The 25,134-nt window shown below is 42.0% G+C and overlaps 1 protein-coding gene across 1 annotated transcript in view; it reads left to right on the plus strand.

Annotated features, from left to right (window-relative positions):
• The first annotated feature begins 3,216 nt into the window (after nt 1–3,216).
• hhip (hedgehog interacting protein) overlaps nt 3,217–25,134 on the plus strand; it is a 33,472-nt gene continuing 11,554 nt past the window's right edge. Inside the window, exons 1-9 of the mRNA XM_083976472.1 lie at nt 3,217–4,100; nt 8,271–8,463; nt 12,811–12,955; nt 14,803–15,004; nt 20,857–21,008; nt 22,733–22,906; nt 23,004–23,147; nt 23,347–23,465; nt 24,783–24,906. Of these exons, the coding sequence (XP_083832598.1) occupies nt 3,828–4,100; nt 8,271–8,463; nt 12,811–12,955; nt 14,803–15,004; nt 20,857–21,008; nt 22,733–22,906; nt 23,004–23,147; nt 23,347–23,465; nt 24,783–24,906 (1,526 nt within the window). The 5' untranslated portion in view covers nt 3,217–3,827. The remainder of the gene's footprint in view (nt 4,101–8,270; nt 8,464–12,810; nt 12,956–14,802; nt 15,005–20,856; nt 21,009–22,732; nt 22,907–23,003; nt 23,148–23,346; nt 23,466–24,782; nt 24,907–25,134) is intronic.

Raw genomic sequence — 25,134 nt, forward strand, 5'->3', positions numbered from 1 at the left:
TACTCAGAGTTTTCTCCAGTTCCATAAATCTGTAATCGTCACTCTGTATCACACAATACATGAAAGAATGTAAACACATCCTGCAGGCATGCGGCTAGCTACCAATGTCACCGTGATACAGATGCAGATTGCCACGTCAGGTACCAAAAATTCAATGTCTAGATGCCGTCTAATACCAGCATCAATTTGACATTAAACACTGACGAGGAGGGTTTTGTTGGTGTTGTGTTGTAAAACAACAAAAATATCTTTATATTTTGCTCTGGGTAATGCATACATGAAAATCTACCACTGGTGCTGTCAACTTATAGTCAAAAACCATAGAATTGGACACCAAATGAAATTCAGAGTGATTATGAAAGTGATTGCGATTCAACCTGAGGACATGAATTTGTTTAAAAACATTTCACAGCAGTCAGTTGAGTAGTTATTGCGATTTATCAGTCCAAGCTGCAAATATAAACCGCATGGTAGCAATAGAGGAAAATCATTAGGGCCTAATTACTCTTCTGTATCAAAGGCAATGTTAGCAGTGAAATTTGTTGACAACATAAAGGGCGTTAATGAAAGACTGAATGAATGTAATCAGCGATTACATGACAGTAGTTGCCAATTAGTAAGTAACAAGACACTGTGGGTGTTATATCAATAGAAGTCTGACAGTCAACTAACCTACACCATATGGGATTCTCCTTAATTCCTTGCTTCAAGTGTGATTCCAGATTTAGGGTACGTCCTCAGAGGGTCATGAATGTCTGTAATTTCATGGCAATCTATGGCAGATCAACAGACAGAAGACAAACCAACATCATCCATGAAGTTAAGTGGCGAGCATGGCTTACAAGTTAATCATTTGAAAACAAGTGTCATAGGTGAATCATATTTGGAATATAATTCAAAATTGACCAGTTTCTAGTTTTAACAGCTATTTGGAAAAGACACCGTGTTTCGTTTATGTTTACAAATTATTACTGAATCAAATGATGGCCAAAAATCTTACAACACCTGGAAACAACTCTAGGTGGACTTATGAACTGTGAGGTGTGAGGCAGTGGTTTTCGCCTGGTTGGAATGGAAAAATTGAAAAGGCAGGAGTGGAGTTCTGTCATACGTCCTGCTGTGTATGATTAATATGCTGAGTTACGAAGCAAACAATGCAGAAACAGAATGAGAACAGAGTAAACTTTGAACATCCCCTCAGTCAGGGAAACAGTGGAGGCGGCAATGAGGGGCCCGCAGACCTCTAGACTCATGTTGTTGATCCTTATGTGGTCATACACAAACCTAACCATCATCCATGGGGATATCCTTCTCGCAGGGTCAGAAGCTGAGTGCGTAGGAATTCCCCTACTGACCCAGCAGGTGGGTTTCTTTTCTGGGAATTATGATGCTAATATTGTATAAGTTCAGTTACGAGCATGATCCTAAAGAGCCGAATTAAAGCAGAAGTAGCGTCAGAATTTGCACCTAAAATATAACTAGAACAGTTATAAAACCAGAAATGCAGAGGCTAAATTCTGTTGTAATGACACACATGCAAGACAGACTCTTAATATGCGTGTTTGCTTATTTCTTCATGTGTATGTGTGTGTCTGCCCTGAGCCTGTGCCTCAGTAGGACTGTGTCAGCTTAGGTCTGTCGAACTGTGATTCTCTCTAATGGTCTATCTCTCCCTGCAGATGTACTCTTCTCTGCTCCACAGCTGCATCCCACATGTTTTCACGCTGTTTGACAATGCAGTTATATTCTTTCTCTCTGCTTGGAGCTCTAGTGTTGGTGGTGGCAGATTCCCTCTCTGCATATGGTCCTGCTCCTTCTCCCCCTCCGTCCCCCCCCCCCCCCCCCCCCCCCCACCCCCTTTACATTCAGAATACAGCAGTAGCACTTTGGCTATACTTGGTCCTGAAATGTCTCCAGTTGGGTAACGTAAAGAATGTAGAGGGTGGGGGGTCAGATCTGGCAGGGTCTGCCATGGCTTCATAGCACACACAGTCATTTCCATAATTGCCCACAATCAAACCAACCCCTCCTGGATTCCACCCGCTCCAGATTCCTGTAGATAAGCTGAGCTGGGGCTCTGCTGAGTGCTGGAGACCCCCAAGTAAGAACAGGTGCCGCTAATGTAACTGATTTCAGATTCTCTGAGTATCCCCAAAAAAAAAAGAAGAAAAAAAAGGGAGGGGGGTGTTGTTTCTGAAGTAATTGCCATGGTTGGACATTCCCATTCGGATCGCTATCGTGTGACTTTTCTGAAGAGGGGAATGAAAGAGGAATTGTCCTACATTTGGTTTGGTATTGCTCAGAGCCAAATTAAGATGCCTGACAGTGTGTCCAACTGGAGGGCAACAAATTGCTGGGCATCAGGTCGCAGTGACTGATTCACATCGTAGCCAATTTTATACCCTGCCTGTAACACATGTCATTTTTTCATTCTGTGGCCACCAGAATAAACCTTTTAGACCATATTTAGAAACAAAAGTCAAACACCCGTGACTTGGTTTGTGATGTAACAAAATATTCCCCCTTTTCATCATGTTAGTGTCTTGCAGAAATATCACATTGCCTTGCGCCCCAAATGCCAGTTATTCAATATCACAGACAAATGCATGGATTGTTTTTCAGATAACATGTATTGGCTCTGGTACATGACCATGAAGTAACTCTAATACATGGTGGAAAGTGATGTAAGAATGACTTTTGTTAAAATACTGCTCAAACACTTAAAAAAAATAAAACTAATATGCACAAAAATAACCTGCTTCATGAAATATCACTATGCTTAACCTTGTTAGTAGCCTATGCACAGGTTTTGTCTGTAATCTCTAAATAGAGTAAAAGTATTAAGTACAATACTCCAAATATATTCTAAGTAACTCAGGTTTTTGTAAAAGTTGGAGAATAGCCTACTGTATGAGGTTGTTGTTGTCTTGTTGTTGTCATCATCATCAGTTGCCAATCAAAAGAAGTCATTATATTTTGTTTACATCATGAATATGAGACTGAGGAGGAGGAGAGTGAAAGTCCTTGTCTTTGTTTTTTCGGTCCATGAGCTCCACAGTGAGGCTGCCCACCGCCCCCGCTCTCCGTCCTCCGCTCTGCCAGGTAACCGTTTACCTCGACGTGGACGCGACTGCTGCGACCACACGCGCGCTCCCGCCAAGTCATACGTCACCGTGCTCGCTCCTCTTCTCGCGCGCTGGTTAAAAAGAAGGAGGAAAGAGCACGGGAAAACATGTGAGCGCTCTGAGGACTTTAGTGAGAGACAACTTTTATTTTCTTATATGTTTTTTTGACCCCGTGCATGCACAAACCGCCTTGCTGCGCTCAAAAGGAATTACATCTGAAAGGAACGTCACGGCTCTTTTACAGTACACGGTGTTTTGTGGGTTTGACTTTTTGTGTTCATCAGGATAAATTGTGTTATTATTTTTGCTTTTATTATTAATATTATTATTTTTATTTTTTTCTGGGTTGTATTATATAAGCAGAAGCAACAATAATTTATTTCTAAACATCTTTCTTCATAGCATTGACTCAAATTTAGGACACCTGCTTTGACAAACAGCATATCTGCAATTTTCTTACTATAATTGGCTTCTTGTTGATTACATTACATATAGGGTATATATAAATATATATAGCATATATAGCTGTCTATATATAGCTACACACACACATATATATATACATGTTGCATTGCAGGTTAACCTCACTCTCCTAAAAAAAAAAGAAGAAGAAGGGGGACACACTTCGCGCTTTTTGTATTTTTTTTCTTGGTTCATTATTTTTTCTTTTTCTTTTTTCTTTTTTTTATGATTTTTTAAAGTATGAAGCATTTGCAATTTGTGCTCGTCCTGGCCATCGCGGTCAACGTGTGGGAATGTGGAGACGCAAAATTCGGCGAGAGGGGAGAAATTAGCCCCAGGAGGAGACGATGTTACGACGGAAGCTTGCCCAAGCGGCTGAAGAAAAGGGAGCGAAAAGTGCTGCTTGACGGCAGCAGCAGCAGCGGAGAAGTTTGCCACAGGTTGTATCCCCGTGTGTCCTGCTGTCCCACCAGGAGAGCTGCCTATCAGATCCTGCACCGCAGGGATGCCAGGGTAAGTTAATGTCCATCATTCACCACGTTTTTTATCTCCCGTCCTTTCTTTTGCCACTAAAACGCCTCAGGAGATGCATTTACAGCCCGCATGCGTTGTTATTCAGCCTCCTTTAGTCGACAGCTGAATTTGGGGATGGTCGGGGGGAGAAATTGCTCTGAGCTATAAGGCTACACTACTACTGCTTCTGGTTATACTGGTGAAAAAGTCTTAATATGAACATGGCTGTAGGGACATGTGCGCCTATGGTATGCTGTGGTAGGTGATCTTACCATACGTTTGCGTTTTTGTAGATTGCCTCCATAGGTTTAGTCCCCATTTGAGACATATGAAGTAGAGCACCTTATATGAGCTACGTATGCTCTGTTAATTTACCGTGGTTTAAGTTTTTAGTGTGTTTTAATATCGCAACAATCGCTTGGAAATCTCCCTGTGGGGACTGGTTCATTGTAATTCACGTGTTTATCCACATGTTTTGCTTACCTGTTGTGGATTTAAGTATAGGCTACTTACAGTGTTTTTGTGTTGTTGTTGATGTTTTTTTTTTTTTTTTTTTACGTTGTGTTTACCAAGTGCCTCGTTTTCCCTCAATCTGGTGCAACTCTGATACAGCGTGTCCAATGCGCTTCGGCGTTACCATGGTAATCACTCGCCGATTTATTACGTTGCTTCTCGCCACTCTCCGCTACTACCGTACTACTACAACTTACACTATCAGGAGTGTGCGTGTGTGTGTGTAGGCTCCTAGCTAAACTGTTGAACCGTTTACTCAAAAAAGGTAGGTAGGACCTCGGTTGTACTTTTCTAAACAACAAGAAAACAAAAAAAACAACGAACCATCGACCTTTCTTTTTCTACCGCAGCTGGGATCTTGGTTGGTTAAACAGCAGTTGTGTTTGCGGACGAGTTACGTTAACGTCGAGGAAATTGTTTTTGGTAAACGCAGCGATGATGGGTGGGGGGAGTTAGTAAATGCTCCAACAAATGTACCGTAACCTAGCTTTAAGTTACCCCTAACCTGACGCTCCCGACCGTCAAGTGATGAAATAAGTGTGAAAATGTGGTGTAGGTTGTAAGTTTTAAACCTCTGCCCGGTCTCTGTGGGGGTAAGGGGAAGGGGAAGGGGGGGAAAGGGCGACTGTATGGGCTGAAGTTGTAGCGGATTCATTCTCATGTAAACAACCACTCCTCGAATCATTCAGTGGCTGGGTGGTATCCCACTTTGTGTTGCGACAAAAAGCCATATTGCATCATTTAATTTGCTCAAGTCATGCAAATAAAAGGGGGGAAACTGAATAGGACGAACTCGACTTCTCCTCCTCCTCCTTCTCCTCCTCCCCACTACACTACACTGCCCACACACGGAGCCCCCTTTCTGATTATGGCAAAAGAATAATAACAACACCATTGTGTTTGTTGCTTTCACTAATGGGAGAAGCTGGAGAACATCACTCTCCCCCAGTCATCAGCCCTGTCCAAGTGTTAATACCTTTGAGAGGGTGTGTGTCCTTCACTATATCCCCCTGCCAACCAACTTACACCTATTCCCTGAGGAAAAAGTGCTTTGTTAAAGCTCAGTGTTGCCTACATCAGTGCTCTCCCCCTCTCTCCCACTCCTTTGACCATATGAGGTTTGCAGAGCATCATAGATTTCTTTCAATTTAAAGAAAAGAAGAAAAAAAAACGTTCCCCCCCCCCAAGTGTGGCCTTGTGTATTAACATGTTTGTTCTGGCAATTTCACTGGTATTTCAGAGCCATTATGCAGACGCTGTCCTAGAAAGAGGTAATAATGTAACAGCTGTTCTTCCATGTGGAGCAATGCATCGCAGCGTAGTGTGAAGCCAAACAAGTTAACGAGAGTTTTATTTTCTAATGCCATCACAGCTCTATGTTTCTGATTATGGCTCAGTTCTTGCCTTGTTTCAGTGTGTCCTCAGCAAAAGTGCAACAACTGAGCCCCGCTGCTATTTTCTCCCTGTTTTGGAGGAGCATGCTCACCGAGATTCAGCAAAAGACAACAAACAAAGGTCTACTTGTTCTGGTTTGGATGATGGCAACATTGGAGCCCGTCCCAGCAACATATGGACACAGGGCATGGCTGAGAGAACACAAATGCTACTCTCCATGGACCTTGTGCCAGCCCATGGCACACAGAATCAATGGGCAATTTAGAGCAGGAGGGCAGGCATGCCCACAACACTACATGGCATGAGTGTAGAGGGCATGGAGGCAGAGGAACACACCACACATACAGGGTCATCATAGCCAACCTGGAGCTCCCTTTTTTTGAGTAAAATGTCAAACAGTTTGATAAAATGTAGAGTTTAGAGTTTAGTTTTTATGTGGAACCTCAGATAACTGAGACTTTCTTTCCATCTTCAATTAGTTATGTCTACTACATTTTGTGATGAGACCTTTACTGTGCGTAGGTCAGTATATTTTCAGACAGACCCTCAGGGTATTGCCAGAGGTTCCGCCACCTGTTGGGTAAACACAGCTCTGTACTACTTCTAAACAGAAAATCTTTTCCTCGGTTGCAGTTTGTTCTGCAATCAGAGCAAAGTGTAAGGCGTCCATATGTTGGCCTTGGGACCGCTGGTGTAATTGACTTCGACAGACTGCTAATTTGTTGATACCAGAGTGGGAATGATGTGTCTGTCTATCTCTAAATTGGTGTTTACACATGGACCTCACACAGAGCAAAGCACTACCAGCCTGCCTGCCTGACTGCCCAAGCAGCACAGCTCTTGACCTAAAACAGATTACATTGTGTTTTAATACAGCTAATTTGTTATGTAAATAATCCTGCTAATTTCTTTTGGATTAACTCTTTGTGTACTTTTGTGTAATGACCCCAAGTCAGGCTTTGAGGCTCTTGTTTGGCTTCATTCATTTCATGCTCTGAGATCTGTCAGACTTAGAAATTATAATTTGACTTTAACTGTTTGTGAACGTGGGTAAGTAGGCAGTGAAAGAGTGAATGAGATTTCTCTGTTTATTTCTCTAAACAGACAGGGTGTTCCAACCTCAGTGTTTAACAAACCAGTATCAAAGGATATAGAAGTGGATATTACAGATGTGCTATTATGATGTGATATTATGTTGTTCAAATGGTACAGTGATCAAAAAGAGAGAAAAAGACTCGCGACACTGAGCCTACCAGCTCTTCATCAGGTCACTCTGTCACTTGATCACGTTTTTTGAACTTAGCACCCGGTAACATGGATGTGTGTGTGTGTCTACCTCCCCTCAATTGGTACAGTTTTCAGTTACAAAATTAGGAAAGAGGTGAAACCAGTGTGGTGTATAATAGAGATGCTGCAGACTTTCACACTGTGCAAGTGACTCTTATTTCTTATTCCACAGATATTCACAGATATCCACGGATGTTCAGCAGCAAATCTGTAGATAACGTAGAAAATAAACACTCCATAATAGCATTGTCATTTAACATATGATGTGGCACATGAAGTAATGCTCTGGGCAGTAGAAAGCAATACGAACTAGGTTTTCTGACATCTAGTGTTGCTTCACACCTTGTTGCCAGCCAGAGACTATCTCACTTTACATGTGGCATATGGGAGCAGGGTGTTGTTCACATACAGTTTGTATCTGAATGTGCTGTTGTATTTTGAGAGTAATTTTGCTGGGCAGAGATCCTTGCCTTTCTGTGTGGTACCTGGGGTGGGATTAGCTAATTTAGAGCTGTTGAGTATAAAAAGTCTGGTGAGGGCTGGAAAGTGCTAAGGCATCTGTTTTTTATTGTTGGAAAAATCTAAACATTTAATTAAACACATTAATTAAGCACTAATTAGCATTACATTGGCCAATACTAACATGACAGCGAAAAAGTTAGGTACATACTTTAAAGGGCTAGTACGTGCCTATAAAAGGTAATTTGAACTCACTGGGATCATTTGTTATAGTCCTTGAAAATCTCAAACAGTGTCTTAAGTTGTGAGGAATTTAAGATAATGAAGATTTAAAAATGCATCCTCCAATCTAAACTTTGCATGCTTCATAATCAGATGTATATCATGTGGATATCTCCAAATGTCCAGCTAATCCTAAACTACATGTTGGCTTGCCTGTGCAATGTGAAGAGAGAAGTAAAAGTTAACAGCCCACCATTTAATCAGGCATTGGTCCTTGTTGTGTGTGGTCTCCAGATTTTCTCCACCAACAACACTGAATGTGGACGTCTCCTGGAGGAGATCAAGTGTGCTCGCTGCTCCCCCAATGCCCAGGTGTTGTTCCACTCCTTGGACATGGATAAGATGCCACACAGGGAGCCAGACTTGCCGCGACTCTGCCAGGACTTCTGCCGCGAGTTCTACTACACCTGCAGGGGGCACATACCAGGTAATTACACCAATAATAATGACCATGATGTGACTTGAATTACAGCTCCTGTGTGGTTACCTGGTGATAGCAAGCAAACATACACATGAATGGAGGAAGTAGGCACACACTATACTTTCTGATTACAGTTGAAATGAAACTGACACTTGTCATTGAGATAAATTAAAATTCACACCAGGCTTCATTTCTCATTGAGACTCAGCTTGCACATGTAGAACTGGCAGATTTTTGGACTTATGCAAGAAGTGGTGCGTCAGTAGTCTGGTCTGTGAATATTTATTTATCCAGCTCTTACCTCATCTGACCTCACCTCCATTTGTTGCTGAGCTTGTCTCACCCGTTTGCTTTTGCTTGCTGCCTCGCTCCTTGCTTTACTGTTGCACTTTTAATGTATCAGTAAATTTTCCTGCCTTTACAGATGCAGCAGCAGTTTGCTGATTAGACTACAGACTGATCCAGCATATTTGGTCTTGCAAATAGTGGAGCAGCATTTGTGCTTTTTGTCAGGCTAGCTGTGTTTATGGCACCTGGTGCAGAAAATGTAGTTCTCTTGTTTCTGATGGGTTTGTTTGGATCATGGAAGTTTATTTTAAGCAGCATAAACTTGCAAATATTTCACTTTTTGAAAACCTTGAGTGTAGTAACAATACACAGATTTGAGGCATTTCCTGACGTGTGAATGGAAAATATTAAATTTGCAAAGGTCAGTACGAGAACAAATTTCTCACATGCACTAACAAAAACATGCCCAGTCCTACCAGTGTACCAGAAAACTTGACTCGAACAGAATGGACTATTTTATGACTTGTTCCTGGATACCACTCACCAGACTCAACTCCTGGAGTTGATTCTGTATTAGGGATGCATACGCACCCTAGTTGTGGTCTAGACATGACTTCCCACTACTTGCCTTCTTCAAACATAACCTGTTACTTAAAAACCCGGGTCTCGTACTCTGCTCTTTAACTAGTAGGTTAACTTGAATGTAAATGTAGTTCAAGTGTTTGTTCGCTGGCCCCTGTTGGCTCTGACAATGAGCTCTACTGTCAGATGGAGAATCCACAGAACAGGGAAAAAAGTTCATTGATGCAACTGTTTCCCTTGTGGATATGGTACTGTTAAATGATTGGAACCCTTCTTCCCCTTGAAAGCATTTGGTCTTCAGAACAATTTCCTTTGAAGGGATGCAAGATCACAGGTACCTGTGCATACCAAACATGATCAAACACTTTTTGACTGTCTTTTCTCCTCCAGCCAAGTCTTCTTCCAATCTCTGTCGCCACAAACTGATTAGATCTGCCCAGATTTGCAAACAGAGAACAGTTTCAAACACATTTGTCTGCAACCCACCCACATGGTATGCTGCAGCTCTCGTCAAATATCAAACACATACATTCCATCCAAGTCCATCCGAGTCTGCATCTAATGGCCTGCTGGCATATCATGTACAACATTTGAACTACACTGATGGTGGCGGGAGTGACGCCACGGAGCACGGAAAGAGGAAAGCAGAAGAAAACTTGTCTGGAATGACATGGCTCTCTCATAAGCTGATAGACATATGGGCTCAGAGAGTCAAACCAAAAAAGCTCAAGAGAGGAATCCAGAGAAGAATCCCCCCTCCCTCTGTTCAGTGTCGTGCTCCTCCTGCTCAGACCCCCCTCCACCCTCCACAGATCAGCATATGTGGTGACGAATGACACATTTATTTTTCTACAAAGGTTGTGTGTATGTAAAACTGCTGAAGTGCATCAAGATGTCAAGTACTTAGGGTGGGCCACCCAGGTTGCCTTGGAAGATAACCAGATGGAAGTATAACTTTAGCGCTGGGGAGCCGGGAATATGGACAGAGTTCTGTCTCTCTCTCTTTCTCTCCACCTCTCTATCCTTTTTTACACTGTCTGTCTTTCTTGCTTATCTTTTTTCTTGTTCATGCTCTTCCTTCTCTCTTTTACCTCTCTTTTTCAATCGTTTTTACATAGACACCAACATTTCTGTTGGCATTTTTAAATACGCAGTAAGGCAGTAACACTGAAAATAACCACACACGTGAACAGACAGTATGACAAGTCCTTCACTTCTGCTAATTCGAAATGGCTGGCCAAAGGTTTTAAAATGAAACAGTAGCCTTTACAGCATCCATAACTGTCGTCCTGCTCCCATGAAACTTCCCACTGGCCCTTGATTAGGCTGTGCACTTAGCCCCTATTTCTCCGTAAAGACATTTACTGCCTTGACTCTCACTTCTGCATAGAGGCCTCCCACCTTCCCTGCACTCCCCTGCTCTTATGTCCTCCCCTCTTCACTCTTTCCCCCAGCCTGCACCCGAGGTCCCCAACCAGCATGGTTAAGATAACTGCAGACACAAGTGGGTGGGTGGTATAGCCAGGGATATGTGTGTGTGTTTCTGTGTGTGTTTGATCTTCATGTTGTGTTTAGATGTTTGAGGGGATATCCTATCACCTCTAGTATTTGGTGCGGTTAGCCCTTGTGGTCGGTGTGTGGCAGGAGAGGGAGATGAAAGGAGGAACAGGGAGAGTCCTGTTTGTGTTTTTATCACTGGTGTATTTGCTCTCCTCTTTCCTCTGAGGGACTGACTAAAGGAAACAATATTGGTAAGATTGTTTTTAGGTCGCAAAGGGCCTCTGAGACCCACTGCACACTTTGCTTTTTGCCGGGAATAATGTTGTGACTGCACTGGCTGGAGGCGTAGCTGTGTGTGACTACCATGTTTACGCAGATCACTTTTGGCTCTGGATTTGAAACATTTTAGGTAAACAAACCAGCCAAAGGGAAAGAAGGAATGATGTGAGGGCAGAATTCACATGCTAAATTAGTAGAATACAGTCAGTCAGTATTTGAGCAACATCACGTCTTTGTCTGGCAACAAAAGCAAAGAATATCTTTCAGCCTGAAAACATTTTTTGTTTATTCGTAATTACATGCCATATTTAACAGGTTGATTATTTCATTTCTCGTGCTGTGCCCATGTGTTATTGAGTATTCAAGAACAGTTTGAATAAACTACACCTCACCTTGCATACAGCAAGAATTAAATTTATTTTCTTTGCCCATTTTAGCTGAATTCCTGGAGAAAAGTATGAACATATGATGATAAATTAAACTACTCTCATTTCAAATTCTGTTCTTGATGTGCAGTCTAGTTTCTGTTTGACTGAGTTGTGTTGAGTTGTGTTGAGCCTTTGTCAGCAGAGCTTCTACACCAACTAGATGTGAATGGACTATGACTTTGTGATATGCCATTGCATGTGTGGCCGTGCAAGGGTGGCATACAGTATGACCAGTCATAAGATGGGTCGTAAATTTTTAAACTTACACGTAACGTAATTTATCATACATATGACTCTCTGTGCTTTAAATCTCTGGCTCAGCCAGAGGAGCATGTACTGGGGTGAACGTAAACAGTATACTGTTTTTTGTAGGTATAATATCATTCTTAAGAACTCTTCTTCTGAAATGTCACTAAACAACAGGACTCCAAGCCAATCCTCATATGATCTTTGATTCAGCTAATATATACTAAGATGTATATGTTGAAGGAGCTTGGCAGCTGAGATGGCCATATCCAGAGTGTTGTGTGTCTTTCGGCCACCTCAGCCACTTGTGTTGCTATCCATTTCCAGTAGGCTTTCAATTTCTTGTTTGCCCATCAGCAGTTACAGTACTGACAGCTCGAGTCCACCAACACCTCCATGCTTTAAGCAACCAAAACTAGCTAATACTTAAAGACGGACCATCCAGTTGGAGCGAATCCAACCTAATCACTGTCTGTTACGTTGTCGAACAGATTTCAAAGAAAGCCTGAGTTTTTCCATAGGATTTCATTAGGATGAATCAGGGATCATTTTATAAATCAGTATGACAGTGTAAACTAAAATTGAGAATGCAATCTTTTTGCTCTCTGGAAGAGGCATAGTTCACTGCAGAACCCAGTTTAATCTGTGATTCATTTGGTTTGGCCCATTTTCTCTTCACTTGTTCATTTCAGCCCAGTCTAGCCAGAATTTGGTTTGGCTCATCAAGCATAACTCCAGCCCTCCCCAACGCACTAGCACATCACATCACATCCTTTCTCTCTTCCTCTGACTCTCATTTACTCTTTCATTCTCTCTACACATACCCATGCACACACAGAGACACACACAAATTTAGTGCAGCCATGATACGCTACATAAAGTACCATAAAAACAACATTAGGAGAATTTTCATTTAATTTTCTGGGTTTAGCTGACTACATGAGCCCAGTTTATGAAGTAATTTAACCATGCAGAATCTACAGTAAGTGTAAGAGCCTCTGTCTATGTCTGTATCTGTTGTGTTTGCTAGAACTGTTCCAAGCTGATGTGGATGAGTTCTGCCAGTACTATGGGAGGAGGGATGCCAGTCTATGCTTTCCAGATTTTCAACGAAAGCAACCACAAGGGCAAGATTCCAACTACTTGGGAGATGAGAAAATAGAAGATATCAGCAGGTTTGTAGTCTGACTTTTACCATGTTTTATTCCATTTGAGGATTTAGTTACACCATGGAAGATGTGCACATTACTATTTCGTATTATTTTTGGCTAGTTTTTAAATGTTTTTCAGCCAACTCAAGTTTGCAGGTTTCATTAGTACTTATGAGTTCAAATTCATGACATTCAGCTGTGAGCTTTATGTTATTGTTGAAACAGACGTAGCCTCTGTCCCATTACTAGTCAATTTTGACGCGGCCCATACTTTCAGGCAGAAAAGCCATACCATACTAATCCTAAAGTTTGCCCAGACTGCTTTTGTCAAGCTTTGCACACATAATGAAAATGCTTATCCTATGTCATTTAGTCTGCCTCCCTCACTGCAAAGGTCTGTACATCACAGAGAGCTTTGTCCTTTGGTCCATGGGGAGATGCCTTTCATCTCTCTTTTTCCCTGAGGCAAGAGAGCCAAGCAACATGTGCACCTGAATAGCAGCAACCAACATTCAATCAAATAACAGTCAAAGAACCAGGGGTTCATTTGTTGCTTTTGCACCTTGTCCTCTGAGAGGTCTACCAAATGACATAAAGCAGGACTCCTGAATGTTGGAGGCTCGGGGAAAATGCCAAAATTCAGTTATACTCATTGGCTAACATTATAGCCTTCTTTTTGGCGTGGAGCTCTAATACTCATGTGCTCCTTGTGCAATACGCAGGGAATAGCTGTGCACTTTTTGGTATTTTCACGGCTGGTAGTGTGTCACTCATTCTGGGAACACAATAGAAACAGGACAGGACAAGAAAGAATCCATCATTATCCATTACTAGTGTGTGTGTGTGTGTTAGTTATGGGCTGGTATGAAGTCCGTGAAGTTGCCTGGTTATAAAGTAAGAAAGCTGCAATTGTTTTTGGCCTTGTCTCTACAGGCTGGCCAGATACCTGCACAGTAGAGGGGAGACGTGGGTGGGTCAAAACATCCAGCACTACTTCTGCCAGATCTCTTAAAAAGACAGAGTTGACGCACACATATAATACACACACACAGCACTGAGCTGGTGTTTTTGAATGAAGATGGAAAGACGGAGAGGGAACAGGTGGTTGAGCGAGTCCAGTGATGCAGAGAGGAGAATGGGGCTTTTGTAGACCTATAATATTTCATGGCTCTTAATAAAATATGTGTGTCCAATGCATCCTTAAGATATCATAATCTGCCACACTGCTGATGACTTTCACAGCCTTAAGTCGCAACCGGCCAGACAGATACAACAATCTGGTTGAGGCCGTGCACGATTTTTTATAGTGAACCAGTTGTTTTTAAATAGGGAACCAGTGGATCCCGGCTACAGAGTGAGACTTTGTGGTCCAGATAAACTACAGATGGAAATGATTGTGTACTTGTTGTGCCCTCAGATGGGTGTAGAGGGAGTCAAATCAGGAGAAATTAAAAATTCCAATTAAAACCACGAAGAACAATGGTGTGCAGTGGGCTGTTAGTGGTTTGATCCGGTGCATAGAAAATGGTGCAAAACACTGTCCAAGTCACCAATTGAGCAAGGGCGAGGAAAACCTCACAGTGCACATTTGACTACATGCATTGGAATGAAGGAGCAATGTAATTGGGTTGTTGTTGAATTTACTGACAGCTTTTTTTTTCAGCACTTAAAGCAAATTATTAATGGAAAATAATGGTGTTGTATTGTAATTTCAAGTGTAATTGTTGTTATATCTTTATATATCTGATTATTTAATGCTAGCTTCCAAACACTACAACTTCACATTCTCTAATGACCCTTCAATCTTATAACTGTTTCTTTCTTACCATCACTATCAGTCTCTGATCTTCTGTACCTTCTTTGTCACCCAGGAAACAAAAACACAACTGCTACTGTGCCCAGGAGGTGTTGAGTGGTCTGAGGCAACCGGTGGCTGTGGTTCACTGTGGGGATGGATCTCAGCGGCTATTTGTCCTTGAGAGGGAGGGTATTGTCAGAATACTCGACCATGATCTTGAACTCATCAAGGAGCCCTTTCTGGACATTCACAAGCTGGTGCAGAGCGGTCTCAAGGTAGGAATGAACTTACGGAATGACAGGTGTAGCATGTAAATCAAGCCTGGATGTAAACAAGAACGAGAAAACCAAAGGCTGATGAATGAAATATTTTTGTGATATATTTCCAGAGTAGAGGAGTGAGGTGGTGGAGCCCTAACCCTAGTCTTTACAATGCAACTGTTTGCACCTATGTAAACGTGGGAGGAAACATTTCCAGCCAAGACAAATCCCTTGGAAGTGGTGCCTGGTCACTATTAGCATTCAATTATATAATTATACCAAGCAAGCAGTCATTCATCAAGTCGGGTTGCGCCTAATCATCACACTATTATCTGCTAATTAACTGTACGTACAGCACACATCGTGCTCACTGCTAATTTTCTGCTAATTCTCACAAGATGGGTTAATGGCTTTCTTAATCTCTCCCATATATTTCCTTTAAGGGTTCTAATATCATGGTCACTTACTCAATATACCCCACATGATGACTGCAACGACTGGCTCGCAGGTTCGTTTTTTTGTCAACAGGACTGTCTTTTTCCGACGTCTATGATAACTTTTTACCATCTCTTGCTCTCTTAGTGGAAAATGATGAGGGGTTAGTTTTGTATATGGTGGTTTGAGCCAAAGCGATTGATATGTCTAAATTTCTGACAGGAAGTAGCACAGATACCTACATGATTGGATGCCAGGGCAGGTAAACATGTGTTCTACTTCTGTTTGTTTTTGTACCCTATCTAAGAAAAACAAACACAGGCAAGGCAATAAAAAAAGCGCAAATGCAGTTTTTTTATCATTTATATCTTTTGAGTGTGTTGCGGATGTTTCAAGATTGCTATGTCAGATGTTTTGTAGATGTTTGTCAACAAATCACGTGCTGTGGTGTGGTGCAGGTTCTTGAAATTTCTTCTTGTGATGGTGGAAATATGGCACGATTTTGTCATACATTGTTTTTAATATGACATACACTTTAGCTCCTTTGACATCTCAGGTTTTTATCCATAATCATGGCTGCATCTCCGATTTTGAATCTAAAAATTGTTCTGGAATTGTTAAGATCGCACAAGGAGATGGTGTAGCTGGGATGTTTGGGGGCACACTCCCAGACAGGAAGTTTATCTATCACGCATGCCTCCTGCTCCTCCACTGACAAGACCCTTTGTTTACAAGGAGTCAAACGGAGCACAGCATTTGAATATGCAACTGCTTCTTGCAGGATGCTCTCCCTGCTTTGCGCAGCTTTCTTATCATCGTGCAATCCAAAATGGTTGTGGATAAAGTCATCATTATGACAATTAGACGTGGCTCAATCCCTGCACAGGCCCCAGGAGTCCTATTCTGTGATGTTGGCTGCCAGAACGGGCTCCCAGCCACACGAGGTGGATGGGAGCAGGGGAGGGCTAAGGTGTTTACTGGCAGCATCAACAGGATGGAGCTGCCTTTATACAGAGAGAGGAACCCAGGCACCCAGGAGACAGGGCAGATAACAGGTCTATCATTGACCCCATGCACATGCTTTGATTGTAATGTTCTGTGTTTCCTCCTCCGTTTCTATCCCCCTCCTTGCATGGATCCCCTCGGTGCCAATTAAGCTGAACTGCACAGAAACAATGCTGTGCTGTGGTGGTGTGGGCTTTGCGCTGCGCTGTGGGTGTTCTCCTCCTGAAATTCAATCTCTGTACTCTAGTCCACCACACACACACACACACACACACACACACACACACACACACACACACACACACACACACACACACACACACACACTACCCATGTCATCGTCCTAGTGGTCTGTCCAAACCTGATTGGACCAATTTTTCTATACAGCAGATTTGAATTGTTCCTACTCCAGTCATTTGAAATTTGATAACCAATATTTGTGTCTTCCACGCAAACAAAAACATCCAACGTTCTGTCGTTCTGTTCAGTGATGAGATGTGGAAGTACTCTTGTTTGTTAGTTTGATGGTGTATTAAAAAAATGGAGTTGATTTCAGCCAATAGAGCTCTGCTACCAAATAAACAAAATATTATTAAAATAAATTTGTCATTTAGGCACAATTAAAATGATACAACTACAGTTACTCCTTCCTTGAACTTATTTGAAGCCAAAGAAGGTACTCTTTGACATACATGAGAATCTTCTCTTTATTCTGTGACTTGGATGTTAAGCTTCAGCCACTGTTCACACAATGACAGCATCTTGCATTGTGCAGCTTCAGTGAAGACACTCCAGAGCAGCATCTGTGATAGTTACAGTGAGTGTTGTAAATGAAGACATCTGCGAGCGGCACCCCAAAGCTGACAGTCCACTGACATGTATTAGCCCGTGTAACAGGGACGAAGAGGGGGGGGGGGGGGGGGGCTCCAATAAAATTTTTCACTGCTTAAACAAATACGTCACAGCATGTTATTATTCCTGTCTGCTGCTCTGCACTGTCAGCGGTCATCAGAGCCTCAGGGCTGCTCCCATACAGACTAAAATAAGTGGCCTTACTCATCCTCACTATTTACTCTGCCTAGAAGCAGGGGTGGGGTCAAACTCATGTTGATCTCACTATTATCCTCAGACAGTGGGATGTCTGCTTGTGAAAGCTGAAGTGCTGAATTGTAGCAGTAAAAAAAAAAAAAAAAAAGGCTTTCTATGAACTTTATGGCTCAGATGATGGATTGCATCTTAGTCTTGGTTGGTGGGAGGATTACGGTATCATGGGATTGCTGCGTATCTCCCATAGAATTTATGTATTAACAGGTGGAGAGGTTGCAATGGATATTTGACTGTGATTCTCATTGCACAAGAGAAAAGCCGAGGATCCTACACAGGAGGTGTGTGTATTGTCTTGCGTTTGAGGGAGGTGTCAGCATACATGCTTCAGGTAGTCATTGAGTGAAGGGCGTATACATTGTTATGCTCCAATCAACTCATGTGGAATGTCTTTTGGTGTGAGGAATGCCCATGAGCCAGCGAGGAGGGATCAAAAGGTTGAGGGTAACAATGCGTGAGCCAACACATGCGTCACTAGGACTCAAAGACAGCTGCCCCTGCAGGATTGGAAATCGTGGCGTTGTGTGAGTGTCACCGCCTCGGCCACTCAGACAGGGTCAGCATTCCATGTAATGCACCGTGAGATGTGAGATAACAACCGCCCCTCATCCCTGCACCTCACTTTCTTTCCCAGCTTTCTGTGGAATGACGCCAACACTTTGACAGTGCCAAAGCCTGAGCCCCAGAGAACAGAATTGGAGGGAAAAGAGGAATGCAGAGGCAGGTGTTTGTGAAAAATGAAGAGATAATACCTCATGAGAGATTCAATCAGAACCCCTTGCCTGGCTGTAGAAGAATGATGGCAGTCATAAAAAAGACAAAGATGTTCGAGAGGAAAATGGACGGAATGTGTTTTAAGTTGACACTGTAGAGAAATTTGTATAGTTTGATAGAAGTTAGAAGATGTAAGGCACTATGGCAACATTAACATCTGCTGTGTAGGAATAATGTCCTAATGAAGTTACTATAATCTTTAGCCTACCCTTAAATCGTCTCTCGTCTTCATGCACAGTTGAAAGATCGATTCATTGACGTGAGAATCAAAGAAAGCACAAGTGCACACATTATGGTAGCTAATTAAATGTTCTATGACACAAGGCAGCGCAATGGGCAACCTCTAATTTAACGTCACAATGGACAATATGTAGAACCTGTAGTTTGTTCATTCTCTACATGTGCTTGCTTATATAAGGTGTATTAGTTTTTGAGCTGTGCCAAGAATATCTTACCTACTGCAGTTTTGGCAGTTGTTTTTGCCACAATCAGTGCTCAGGTTGGCACTTTGTCTTTTTTTAATCAAAGTATCTCCTTGGATTGGCTGTGCAGTGGAAGGCTCTCTGGTGCAGTGTTTGTTTCTTATGGCTCTGGTGCCAGCTCTGCTGTTCGCCTGCTGCTGAAGGAGCTAGTCATTAGCAAGGAAGCTAATATTTCAGCTCATTTAACCACTGTGTATCTTGGTGGTCCCCCCTTCTGGCTCTAGATCTAGGCCTCTTTGGTATTGTGGTTTTCGACCCACTCCCTATGGTGAGTTTATTTTGGGGATGTGGGTCACTGCATCCCCAAATCCACCATATGGATCCAGCATTTCAAGGTGAGGTGGATTATTTCTCTTCCCAAGATGAAACTTTTTGACATTCTTTGGCAAAGTGCAGTCACCTCTGCTCTGACTAACAACTAACATGCAGCTGTATAGTGTGCTGTATCCACTCCCACATAACTCCTTTTTTATTTGACTTCAATGATCTGACATTTAGTAGTACTCATAAATTTTTGCAGAGGAACTCTGCCTTTTGGGGTGGAGATTTATTTGTCAACTTTCACAACATTTCACTTTATATTCAGATTTATAGAACCCCTGTGGCTTATCATGTGGGCCTCTGTTGTTGCTCATTGGTACTTCAAGTACATTCCTTCGCAAAGAGTCATCTCTTTTGCATTCGCATGTGGCCTGTGTCACTGCTGCGTTTGACTGGGCAGGGCTTAATGCAGTCCATACAGAACTTGAAGATCCAGTGCACCAATTTATGATGTGTGTTCCTTGGCTTGTGACATAGACTACACCTATCCAGAGCCTGCCACTCTAGTCTCTTTCTGAACTCCTTTTGTTTTGCTCTTTTTAAGAGGGAATACCTGAGGGATGACACAGCTGTGTTAATTGACATAGTGTGTCCTCGTTTGCCATGAGTGGGATAACTCTTTTGCATGATGCTCACTTTTGTTTCTTTTATTACTTTGCTAGTGAAAGTTAAAAAAAAACAACAACAAAAAACACAAAAGAAATCAAGCTGTTTTGCGATACAATCACACAGGGACCACTTCATAAACATTCTTCACACCTTAGCCTAGCATTCTGTTCATGCTTTTGTCAAGAAGAAATAGTGAGGGAGAGTACAACATAAATAAAGGGCCGACCTGGCTTGCCTTGCCTAGGGAATGAAATGCTATAGCTGATTATTACAGCTAACTATGATGGGAGGACCACCAGGGTAGTGACAACTGATGTAGCTGCCTCCAGGGTAAGACAAAGGTTTACATATTACACAAGCAATTTAGATGTTTTCTAAACATGTTGCCAAGACAGTGGGAGTTGGCAGCTTCTTCCTTGTTTAGGTTTTCTTTTTTCCTCTTTTACTCTGCCCCTCTAACCTCCACCCCCAACCCCCCCACCCAAGCCTTGAATTTTGCATGGATTTTGTGTAAACCGGGAAAGAGCGAGGGGACGGGGAGCAAAAAGCATGGACTGAAGCACTCTGCACTTTTGTGCTCTCTATGAACTGTGAGTGAGCTAATAAATTCTTTCAGCCACTCAGCGTAGCATTCACGGATATCCCCCAAAGATTACACACACAAATCACTGCACAATGGAGGCCACCGGGAGGGCCTGGGCGTCACAGGGGCCCCCGACCCTGAGGACAAGCGCACATAACCAGGCTGCAGAGAAGACTGGGCAATGGCAGGGGGTTGTAGAGGAGGTGCAGCTCTACTCAGAGTCAAATGCTTTATAATGGTTGGTAATGGTATATTCAAGGAGGTTGGTGAAGGTGTGAAGTGAAACAGGCGAGGGTAGAAAAAGAAAGAATGAGAGAATAGCAGGGGTGTGAAAGGGAATGTGATGGATAAATAAAAAAAGGGGATTAGAGAGGTTGAAGAATTAAAGGGGATGGGGGGAGGTGGGGGTGATGGGTGTGTAGGGGTTGCATGTAGTGGTCTTGGTGATGATGAAGATGGCCGAGGGGGGTGATTCCATCCCCACACAGGCGAGCAGAAGCCGAGGAGGGACATAATTAACTCCTGGATCTTTTGTGTTTCTCATCTGACTGCAGGGTGGAGATGAAAGGGGCCTGCTAAGCCTGGCATTCCACCCCAATTACAAGAAGAATGGCAAGCTCTACGTCTCCTACACCACCAACCAAGAGCGCTGGGCCATCGGACCACACGACCACATTCTCCGTGTGGTCGAATACACCGTTTCAAGGTAATGGGAGAAGTGTGTGCCAAATCTACCTCAAATATGGGTATCTCAGTGCCTGAAAGGACACCAATGCCTCAGCTGCATCACAGCCTATAACATCTGATTTTTTCACTGGATTATTAAAGACCGGACATTTCTTTATGCAAGTTGCACTTATTTAACTAAAATTGCTTAAAGGTTCCTATATGACAAGGTCTCCTTGATGCATTCATTTCTGAATAGGGCGTGAAAGGAAGCATTTACAGTAATGTAATAATAGAGACACCATGCTAATCAAAGTAAGTGTAGTTTCCTTATTAATGAAGTCTTAACTTGTAATCCACATCAAATGAAAAAATAATAATCCACAAGATCATTTCGATTAACTAACCCTAACGGTTTACTTCAGTCTAAGTAATAAAAACAATAAGTAACAGTTGTCAAAAAATGAGAAAAGGAGCGAGGGAGAGAGAGAGGTGAAAAAACTGTGTGGCACCACTCCACGACTGAATGTCTGACCAGGTGTTCGCACCCACACAGATACTTGCATATCAAAAGGCAGTTAAAGTTGCACAGTTACTACAAAGCCACAACATACTCCCAAATATTACAAATGTAATACACTCACATTTTTTTTGAAGATTTCAAATTATGCAATTATCCACACACGCAATGAATCAAAATATGCACTTGCTGTAAATATGAGCTGTTAATACTTAACTCTCTAAACACTGTAAATAGTCATTTTCTTAGAAAACAAACATAATCACCATATAACATATGAACTTAAATTATTGTCCAAATATTGAATAACTAAAATTATATGCATTTAGGCTCCTACAGTAGACATACAAAGTTTCAAGGGCATGCAGAGTACTCGTTCTACAGTAAATATGCAATGAAATGTTTTTTTCTCTTATGGGGATTAAGAATGTAGGTCAAACTAACGTTCACTGTTTGCTAAATATGCAATGGCCCTTCATTTGCAAGACTGAGCTTGATGACAGCTGCGTTTAGCCTTTTGCTGTGTAGATACTTCACACTCCCTTCACAATGACCCGTGATTAAGAAAACAGCCTGTTCTCACAAGCGTGTTTAAGTGTTACATTTTTAATTTGCATAATCACAGTTGTATGTTTGACTTAATGACCTAATCTTAATTACAGTCTTGGCACACAGTCTCCTCGACTGCAGTGTATAGACCTTAATTTGGGGGTCCAATAGAGAAGTGACAGTTAAAGTATTTGATGGTAGTTTAAGAGACCACTTTTTTCTTTGGCAAGCTGCTTTTTTAAAATTGCAGGACTACCCAAAATAACACATCATGAAATATTTGTTACTGATACCGTGAAGCCAAATCCTCACTTTGCACTAGGAATTGTGCAACATTTTGAAGTCTGTGTTACATCTTCAGAGTTCCACCCACTGTCTTCGCCTTAATGGGCTAGTGCATTACATCCAAACTAAATGTCTCCAGACAACAGAGTTTTTAAATGTTTGATTTTGTTTGTTATGACATGTCAGCACCTCTTATCCATGCCATTGTGTTTTTCCACTCAACCACAAAATTATTTTTAAAGTAAGGGTGTATAGCTTTGGATATTCATATGAGACCACATTGAACCATCTAGGTACCGAAATGTTGTGGATTTCTCATAGACATCGGTCACTTAGCCATGTAGGAATCGTAACTTTTGAATCATGATGTCAAAAACCGAAAGGCAATGATGTTTTATATATTTCATCAGGAAAAACCCGAACCAAGTGGACACCAGGACTGTGCGGGTGCTAATGGAAGTAGCAGAGCTGCACAGGAAGCATCTAGGAGGCCAACTGCTTTTCAGCCCTGATGGTCTGTTGCATATCGTCCTGGGAGATGGCATGATCACCCTAGATGACATGGAGGAAATGGATGGACTCAGGTGAGATTACAAGTCAGATGATCTCGCACAAATGACTGAGTGCTTTTGGATTTCTTTTTGAGTTACAAAGGTTTTTAATGTGTGTGTTTGAATGCAGTGATTTCACAGGGTCTGTCCTGAGGGTAGACGTGGACACGGACTGTTGCACGTCACCTTATTCCATACCGCGGAACAACCCATACTTCAACAGCACCAACCAGCCACCTGAAATTTTCGCCCATGGATTACATGACCCAGGCAGGTGAGTGAAACATGTGACGAGAAACTTCATCAACATCATCCACCCTTCCGAACTGGGCTACTACTACTTTCAACTGTCTTTTGCAAATCGTATCGTAAACTCAGGCTGTTGTTCTGCCAATTTGCTACCATGTAGTTGGTAAATGTCAAGACATGACCTCAGTTTCTCCTGTATTAATCTCTGGCATTCTGCACTGAAGGTGTGCAGTGGATCGTCTTCAGACGGACAATGGGAGTCTCCTAATCCTCTGCACAGATGCCAGTGGCAAAAACTCATCATCAGGAAGAATACTGGAGATTACCAAGGGGAAAGATTATGGTGAGTTACATTTTCCATGAAAATTGACAAGAAATGTCCATAAAAAATATATTAAGTTTTGAAAGAGATCATTAATTTTGCAATACCAATGTAGCTCGTGATAAATACAACTTGTGTGCAACCTTTCAGCTTTGTTTGATGGCATTACGTCCTAAGAAAGAAATGAAAATCCATTAACCTCTTGGATAACCTCTCATATTTATTCCGCTGAAAATGACATCTGTTTTTACAAATGCCTTTCATTTTGTAAGAACATCATGTTTTGGCAACAGGTTCAGAAAACACACCGGATTGAGTGCAGAGACAGTGAAGGTTAAATGTAAAAATGATGTGATCTAGAAAGATTTCCCCCTTGTGGAGCGAAGATTTGCCAAGAGAATGTGAGATTGTGTCCACAAGTAAGATTTAAAGCTGTCAGCAGCAATAACTGTCTAGATGATGGTTTAGCATTGCTGAAAGCGCAACTGAGAGAGGCTGCGTTCTTCTCACATTGAGAAGATGATCTATAACAGTGCCTTGACAATGCTTAGCCTACATCTCTTTATAAAAACAAATTGCTGCTATCTGATCCAGGTCACGCTGGGCTGGTTATCTTCTCTACAAAGAGCGTTGCTTTGGCAACCCAAATTAGTCCTTCAACCTTGATCTCTCAATCCAGTTTAACACTGCGTCTTGTCACAAACCAAACTCTCACTGAGCTAGATCCCTGACAGCCAGTTACCCAAACTCCAAAGTGATTACAGTTGGGAAATGAGCGCACCAAGTCTTGGATCATAAATTTTTAAAGGCAGCAAACCTCCATTCATATTTCCCTTTGCCAAGACAAGTGTAATAAAAAAAAAAAAACATGCCATGTTGCCTCAACATCACTCTTACGCATAAAAGATTAATATTTTCTTCCACTTTTGATAAAGACATTCTGCAGTAGTTGGCTGCCAGGGAAGAAGTCTTAAATTATGCTGCTGTCCTATTTAAGACAAGATTCTCTCTCTCTTCCTTGCTCTTATGGAAGTCTCTTTAATTGGAAACACACAACCATTATGTCTAATGGACCAGACAAATGAAATAAACATTGTTTATCTTTTTGTTTCTAACACAAACAATACAGCAATTACTATAAACATAAATTGTAATGAAGGGTAGTATTAAATGCACTCAAGTGACTTAGTTGATTACAACCACTGAATAATGCAGATTGATGACTATAGTGATTGCTTCTGCGATGAGGTTGTGTGCAGTGGTAGTAGTTTATATGGATGACAAGCAGTGTGATATGAAGAAGTGGCTAAATGAGAATGTTACATCCTTTTCCCTCAGAAAATGAGCCTTCTGTCTATGACCTGCAGTCCAGTGGAGGGGCACCACCTGTGGGAGGCTTCATATACAGGGGCTGCCAGTCTAGAAGACTGTATGGTAGCTATGTATTTGGAGATAAAAATGGGTGAGTACGAAAAAAAAGGGTGAATGTCGAAACAGTGCTGATTATTAATGCAACTGTGTGTTGTGAAATCTTCATAGATTCCCTGTGTACTCGATCTAGGCCCTCCTTGATTTTGGCTCTGATATACTATACCAGCTTCATGTAGTTCAGTTTATTTGTGCGTTTCATTCTGTCTTCTTCCCTCTCTTCTCACACTGAAAAATGTTTGTATCGGCGTGTGCCAAAGCA

The sequence above is a fragment of the Trachurus trachurus genome, assembly GCF_905171665.1.
Source record: "Trachurus trachurus genome assembly, chromosome: 1".
Lineage (NCBI taxonomy): Eukaryota > Metazoa > Chordata > Actinopteri > Carangiformes > Carangidae > Trachurus > Trachurus trachurus.